We start from the raw sequence: 8,154 nt of genomic DNA, 5'->3' as shown, positions 1-8,154 counted from the left end.
GGTATTCACTCCTGAGTGAGGGCATCACGTAAAACGTACGTGGACGCTTTTTCATTCTCCAGATGTGGAGGCATCATCAAGGTCTCGATCCAAAACGTTTTAGTAAATGAATCTAGACGAAGACGAGAGATTTTATATGTGTTTGGCAGCTCTTTGCCGATTCGCCAATAAATGGAGGTATAAATCCTCCTTCATCGACATAGTTTTTTTCTCTATACATTCAGGAGTAGTGAATAAAGTGCCACGAAAAATTGCTTCCATTTTTCTATTTGGAGGTAACTGCCGACTCTAGCTTGCTGTGCGTCTAAAGCGACTTCGGTACCACATGCAAATCAAAGTATTATTTGCCCGTCGGGGCGTTAAATTCGATCAAATTAGAAGGATCTGTATGAGAAAAATAACTCAGCCAGTCACGCTTCAGTGGTTTTCCATACAACTCCTTGTAAATCTGAAAATTTTAAACTGTCGTTAAATCTTTCTCTTACACATTTAAGGGCTCAAAGGGCCTTTTATGAATTAAAAGGAGATTTGAGCCCCGTAATGCTTAAGGAAATATTTCACGACAGTTTGAAAATTTCGAAATTTACAAGATTGTATGGAAAACCATTCAAGCGTGACTGGGTGGCAAAAGTTGTTTGTCATACAAATACGGCTGAAAATTTACAGGCTACCCTATTTTAATATGCTCTTTCAGCTCGTCTAACAATTTTTTTCAAAAGCAAACTGTTTTCGCTTTTACCAAAAGTTGATCACGTGACCAACTTATTCAAAAGGCCTGTAGTGACCCACTACTCTTGACTGACTCAATTAACCAATCAATTACCCTGGATACGAGAGGTTTTTTCTCGCGTGTAGCTGGATGCTTCGTAGTCGGCCGAACGAAAACTAAGGAGTTGAAACCGATCACTAACAAAAAAGAATTAAAGTATAATTTTCATACCATTTTATCAAGATCTGCTTCCGTAAGCTCTTCTCTAACCAGCGTGGGACGTGTCTGAATATCTACAGATGGCCAAGATGATTTTTGAGAAATTCATTGGTGAAAACAATAAAACTATTAAAACATATTAATTCTATTCCCACCGGCGGGAATGTCTCTTACAGCAAGAAAACTGAAAGTAATGTTGCGATTGGTAAATTCTAAGTTTTACTCAACAGTTGGCTACAAAGCTAAAGTTCAGATTCTGACGGGCATATTATACTAACAACACACAAATGATGGACAGATAGGAAGTCAATATAATAATAATGACAATATAATATAACAATATAATAAATTCATGATCCCCATCCAAGCTATTCGTATGTTAGCTTTATCTGCACACATAAGATAAGATAAGACAGACTTTGTTTAATGAGGGTTGACTCTAAATAGAAAAAGCTTAAAATACACTTTTGGCCTTCTAAAATAACAAATTAAAAAAATAATGAAATAAAAAATTAAATATATAACACTAAACTATATAAAATACAGGATACAACTAAATAATCTAAAAATCTAAATAACATAGATACTACTGAACTATATAAAAAAAAAGAAGAAAAGCTGTATAATCTGGTCTAAACTTATCGAACAAGTTAAATAAGAATATGAGCAAGAGTCTGCTGTTGAGTGAAAAATTTATTCCACAACGATTGTTTAAAAGAATTTACCGAGTCTCTTTGTCTTAAAGACAATGCTAAACTTTTCACGTATGATTTGCACGGTCGTGATGATAAAAGTTCTTCCTCCTTCAGTGTGGCGATTATATCTCGGAGAGGCTAGGTTAATAGTACTTCAAATCTAAATAGTCAATCATAACAAATTTTCTTCTTATATTATTAATTTTACGTAATTACCTCCAAGTGATGCAGCAAATTTGTCACGATACCCAGAGCTTGGTTCTGCAAGATCCTCACTGACAGATTCAGGAGAAGATCTTCCAGATACAGAGCCAAACACTGATCGAGAAAATCCTCCATACATACTAGCGCTGCTGGCAGCATAAAATGATTGACCAGTCATTTCAGATGCAACAGAAGGCTACCACAAAAACACAAAATAAAGTTACAGTTTGAACCCCTGTTCCAAAGGCTTCCTGTGGTTTCAATTATCATGATCATGAGGGTCACTGAAAATGAAACCTCAGCGATCCCCACGATTAAATGGAAACAGCTCTTCCTTGATTGCGGCTATATGAATCAGCTGTGCAGTGGTTGGGGGTATATGTAAATGTTTGACCTGGGAGAGTTAGTCCCCATGATGGCCTATAAGGGAAGACTCCACCCAAAAGAGGTACATTTTCTCAGGCTTTAGGTTTTTTCATTAAAACGTGTAGGGAGTTCAAGAGTATGACAATGACTGTATTATCTCCATCGTTTTATACCTTTTACCTTTATGCCTTTTTATGCCTTGTGCCAGCCTGTTAAGTTAGTTCAGTTGGAAGAGTGTTGATTTTGCTGAGCAGGGGTGTGTGAGTTCAAACCCCCTGCTGGACCACCAATTAACTGACGGTCCTTACAAAGCTAGTTGACTAGATTATGAATAATTATAGCTGTGACTGAACACCCTTTCTCAGGTCAGGTGATCAGGTCGATGGATGGTGACACAAGCTCTGTCCAGTCCTTCATCCTTACACAACAGTTGGGTTTAGGGAACGTACAGCGGTAAAAAAACCCTTGATATTGTAACCTTCGAAAAGAGTATGGGACATACACACTGTAGATCCCAGTGTCTTGTGTGAAATCAAACACGGACTGAAGTGGCAGCATAGCACCATTTACATGCTGACATGCCCTCTCACCTCCCTCAGGTTCCACTGAAATTCAGCCACTGGCTGCGAGTGGGGAAAGTCAGTAATGTTTATTTATTTGTTTTTATTCAAATTTATGAAGAATGATTATTACAACAAAAAACTTTCAATACCGTTGCAATGGACTCTCCACCAGTGAAGAAAGTATTACTTTGGTTTCTCCTGTAGAAAAGAAAAGATATGTGTATAGTCTCAACAAAAAAGTAAACACTGGCTATCTGAAAAGCACAAAAACAAAAGAACTTGGGGTTTGGTCTTTTCTATACATTTGATGATTTTGTATGCATAATGAATGACAGTATAATAGCAATAAACTTTTTATTAGCTTTATACATCCTTAACAACTTATTTTTCTTTTTTGGACTACTGAATCACATGTAAGCAAGGTCAAACAAATTATATTACTGACTACTGCCAAGCATTTCTGTTCATATTAATCTACAGTATGCTTGAGGAAATAATGCTACTTTCAACGAGGCAATGTTACACACTTTTGGGATATTGACAGAATTAAAAGCAGAAATTAAAAAATCATGTGTTATTTCCAGTGAAACATTACTTTCAAGGGGGCTGTTTTCAGCATTATTATTGCAAGAAACTGTAAAAAGAAGTACTGTAGGTTATAAAAAAAACCCTTTTGTTGTGTTGTAATCCCAATCACATCACCATGCAGCAGTTTTCACTCAATCCGTATAAGTATTTTAATTATAATCCTTGAGATTTTCTCACATGCAGAAGCAGTCAAGCCTTACTTCACAGTAGGATCAATTTGAAGCAGGCTTCTGGGAGTGACATCTTGTCCCATGTCATCAAAAACCTGCCACAAAAAATAATTAAATGTATAATAGCGCTTCATAATTAGCTTAATTCATTCACTATGTAAAGCAATGACATTTGGCCCAGATGATGGCTCCAGATTTTACTGTTTAGAAGTGCAAGTCAGTCCAAAGAACAACTGAATCAAAGCCATTAAAATGGTTTCAATCACAACCAAACTGTCCTTATAAACATACGGTGTAATGATTGTAGGGCTCATGGCTACTATATTGTTAATACTTAAACCTAACAAGTGGCCACAAACTCCACCCTTCCCTTTTGGAAGCTTGAAAGTAATAGCAGCAACCAAAAAGCAGATAGCCACTAGCACAAATCCTTGAAAACCCTGTAAACAACAAGTCAAAGGAAAACCTAGCACAACACCTGGACTGGAGGTTTAATCTGTGTCTTTTCTGCTCTGCTGGACTCAATTGCAACACTCTTGCGGCTTGAAGAGTTGAAAAGATTATTCCTGGAACCTCCACCAATTGTTCTGATACTTCTGCTGCCAAAACTGTGGCTGCTTTTGCGGCTCACATTCATGTTTATACCGGTAGCTCCCACTCCAGGCTTCCTGAAAACGAAAAAGAAATCACTATTATTGAAGAAGCCTTTAACTCATAAGGTGTTACTCAAGAAAATGTACTTACCAATGCAACCATGGACTTAATAACAGGCAAGTTGTACTTAAATGCCTAAAATTGGCAATGACTCATTTTCACTTCATAGGCTAGTGCATGCAGCGCTTACAAATTAATTTGTCCTTCAATTTTCAGCCTGTAAATATATGACATTGCTTCAATTTCAAGTAAACAAAACTGCTATATTAAAATAAGAAAATGTAGCATCATACGGTGTGGAGACACAATTTTGAGTGGCTGTGTAGTTCAATGCGTAACACTTTGCTATTACAAACCCAATCAAAACATCAGATACAGTGCACAATTTTATGTATAAAGTTCCTCACTTTCTTCTTTTTTGGGTGGGCAAGATTGGGATTAAGGCGCAAATATTTGCTTGTATTAAGTGAAGAGTGATCAGAGGAAAGAGAAAGAAGTGGAAAGGAATACAGTAAGAATTAACAGGCGAAGAGGATTCGTGTGGAAAATTTGTGCAGCATCTGAGACTTGTTTACTGATAGCTAAAGCTGACATACTAAGTTTTGTGTCATCTATCTACAAAATGAAATACAGCTGCTATCAACATTCTTTTGTTATTCTTGGCTTGCTAGTTTATTGGGTTGTGGTTGAGAAATGTGCTGCTCAACAAAAAAAAATCGGACATCATCCTTTTCAAAAATAAGCTACTCTTAGTTAGTAAGCTTACTTCACCTTGCTGGACTATGTGAAAAGTCTTAAGCAATTCTGGCCTTATTGGATGGTTTCTGAGCTGCATCTCGACCTCGGGTAAGCTTGAGTAATTATGTTGCACTTGATGTGTTTTTTTCTGGTTTCATGTTTATGCCGTCATTTTAAGCACATTTGTACATTTGTACTCAGATTTGAGACAAATTATCTGACAGCTAACACGCTTTTTTAGCTTTTCGCACTGGAACATTCGCAATATCTTGGTATTAAAATGTGAATAGTAAAGAACTTAAAAAGTCTTTAGACATTTTCTGACCCCAACTAGAATGAAAATGTTCGGAAAAATAGTTTAGTTATTCTATTGTTTGTAAAAAGAAATTAAGCTTCGAGCGATATTCTTGCCTGGAGTTCACCTTGAAAAATAGCAAACATGGTGAAGGCGACTTAAAACCTAAGGCTTAAAACTGCAAGGTTTTTATTTGTGACTCAGGATTTTCAGAGACACTTCACTCTCAATACAGGTCAAATTGTTCTCCTTTTAAATGTTTCTTTGAATTATATTTCTTGTCTTGATTGTTTGTCAAGATCTCTTTCTTATGGCTTTTCACAGTCTTCGCAGGCTAATTTTATCTAAGCAACTGCTAATAAAATTGTTGAATTACATATGAGTCTTGTTTACTCTGTTGTTCAATCCAGTTATCATGCTTTTTTTGACACTTTAACTAAAGGGCATTCACATTCATATGAAAGTGGTTTCGCCTGCACTTCCTAGCCAACGGCTACTGCTAGTAGCCCTGGCTAAATCTATATGTTACTGTGTACAGTGTAGTATACTTTTGTTAAAGGTTCAAACTGACATATATTATTATATTATTTTGTGCCAAAGTTGTTTGAGCCAATAAGCAGCTCATACAAAGCAAATGAGCTACTCATGGGAGCTAAGAATTCCAAAAAAGCATCAATGTATCCTGTGATTAACCTTATTGGTTGCCTACACTACAGTATACAGATTGTAGGTGAATGGTAATATATCAGTATACCAACAATGAATCGTGAATAGGTGTCTTGAAAAACAATCAACAGCTCCCATTCCTGTCTGTGACACAACTGGAAGCTGTCTAGTGTGTCAGACATTATTCAGATAATCTAGGACATCACAGTAAGATGTTCATAATTTTGGCAGTTGCAGGCAAACCATTATTTATGACTAAATTTTGTTGTAAAATGGCACTAAAGCACATGTCAAGTATAGCAAAAAAAAGACACTCAAAAGATCTTATGTTATCACAAATTGGCTAGTTCAGTCTATAATCATTCTCATGGACTCTTGCTACACAGTCAGTCACCCAATTTCACTCAATCACTTGTAAGGTACATATTGATCACCTTGGACTAGCTCCACTCATTCCTATTCCCACTATTTTATTTTACTGACTACATTAAGTTCTAGTAAGCCCTGCTTCTTGCCATAATGCAAATTATAATCAAAAACATATTTTTAAGTCTGATTTTCTATTAAAAGACCTTTTCCCATTTTTTTTTTCAACTTTTGACACTGAAAAGATCAAGTGCTTTAAGATTAGTAAAATTGCCAAGTTTGAAGGGGATTTATTGAAAACTAATGAAGATATAGCTCCTCAAGGTTGCAAAATTTTACAGAAATTTGTATGGTGGGGGGCCCAAACTTGCCCCCCACTATACAAATTTCTGTAAATTTTTCACAACTTGCGGAGCTATCTCCGCACGCTTTAGACGTATCACTTTCAAATATAGCAATTTTACTAATCTTAAGGTGCTCTTTTCAGTGGTGTTGACAGATTTTCCCTAACTTGTCCATTTCAAAAGTTGAAAAAACAGTGAATAGGTCTATAGCAGCTCTAACTAGAACATTGATTTGTAGAAATGTAGCTGCAAATAAATTATTAGTCATTAGTATGATGTAAATGGCAGTTCCTATCAGGGTTACAGTGCAAACAACTAGCAGACTTTAAATTGTATTGTTTGTACTGTCCTTTAACATTTAAGCTTACTTCTAATGATTCTTGTATACATCAGTTTCCCTTCAGTTCTGACTGAGTGGCTAGGAAACTAATTATAGTTGTAAACTATTAAAGTTATAATGGGCTAAAATTTAACTTACATGGGAGGTTTTTTTCTCGCCTCACTCCTGTTCATGACTGCACCTTTTCTGAATCTAAAGAAGTGATACTTTGATTCTATTTCGACGTATAAACGGCTAATTCACCGTCTGAACGGTCACCACGGTTCCACCATCGTCTCTGCAAGCGTTGCTAAGCGGAGGGGCAACGAACTGGAGAGACTGGTAACAAAAAAATATATAAAGCAGGTACTTCATATATGTTAATTATAGTGTACCGACATATCCAAGGCAAAAAAAGGTAATGCCCGGGGATTAGCCCGGGGGGTTTGGGGGGAGGGCTGGGCGCGGGTGGAAAGACTAAAGTTCAAATGTCTGAAATGTGAACGAGCCGGGACACGGGAAAGGGTGGAAAAGATAAAAGATACTGGGACCCTCGAGCGGAAATAGCCTGTTCCAAGCGTTCAGATAGTGGAGAGCGGTGCGAAGTGAAGAAAGCGATAAAAAGTAGAGGGGGACTGGGGAGAGCGCTTTTATTTTTTCGCCCTCCTTTTTTACTTCGCACCGCTCCCCACTATCTGAACGCCTGGAACAGGCTAGAGCGGAAAAGGACCGCTACGCAACCTATTACATTTATAGGCGTGACATTTTTTTATAGTAAGAGTGCCAAGATTTTTCGTAGGGGTCGAATAATATCCGAAGATGTTACGAAGAGTTCCGTCTAACACGAACACGGGAACACAAAGGAACATTGACTTCCCTACTAAAAAAAGAGAATTCGGAGAAAGTCGATCATCCACATAGACTTTTCTTTTCTCTCTTTGGTTCTGGTTTGTTTAAATAATTAATATATTTTTCAAAATATGTCAGTTAATGCTGTAATGGCTCAAACTTTTCGACCAGGCGTGACAAATCGGAACACAGGCCTGAGTAGGAGTGAGATCCAAGTTTTCGATCCGCAGGCGTGACACTTGGCAAGTATAACCTACGGCGTTCTGCATAGCTGCTGGCGTTTTCACTTAAATCCCTCTCCTCTCTCCTCTAGCACCCGATTAGGTTTCTGAATTCTAAGGAAACAAGCAAGTCATTAAGCGACTTCAGACTATAATGACCTATATAAGTATAATGTACTTGAAATCTG

The 8,154-nt window shown here is 37.1% G+C and overlaps 2 protein-coding genes across 2 annotated transcripts in view; both read right to left on the bottom strand.

The window, feature by feature from the left end:
* The window catches only part of LOC140921346 (dynein axonemal intermediate chain 4-like), a 24,649-nt gene extending 17,439 nt beyond the window's left edge, over positions 1 to 7,210 (bottom strand). The window contains exons 1-6 of the mRNA XM_073371342.1: positions 7,056 to 7,210; positions 3,993 to 4,182; positions 3,545 to 3,609; positions 2,906 to 2,954; positions 1,840 to 2,023; positions 941 to 1,002 (exon numbers count right to left, since the gene is read on the bottom strand). Coding sequence (XP_073227443.1) covers positions 941 to 1,002; positions 1,840 to 2,023; positions 2,906 to 2,954; positions 3,545 to 3,609; positions 3,993 to 4,182; positions 7,056 to 7,090 — 585 coding nt within the window. The 5' untranslated portion in view covers positions 7,091 to 7,210. The remainder of the gene's footprint in view (positions 1 to 940; positions 1,003 to 1,839; positions 2,024 to 2,905; positions 2,955 to 3,544; positions 3,610 to 3,992; positions 4,183 to 7,055) is intronic.
* The window catches only part of LOC140921348 (uncharacterized), a 92,042-nt gene that overhangs the window by 63,332 nt on the left and 20,556 nt on the right, over positions 1 to 8,154 (bottom strand). The window lies entirely within an intron of this gene.

The sequence above is a fragment of the Porites lutea genome, chromosome 12 (assembly GCF_958299795.1).
Source record: "Porites lutea chromosome 12, jaPorLute2.1, whole genome shotgun sequence".
In the NCBI taxonomy this organism is placed as follows: Eukaryota; Metazoa; Cnidaria; class Anthozoa; order Scleractinia; family Poritidae; genus Porites; species Porites lutea.
This window is presented reverse-complemented; position numbering and strand designations above follow the sequence as displayed.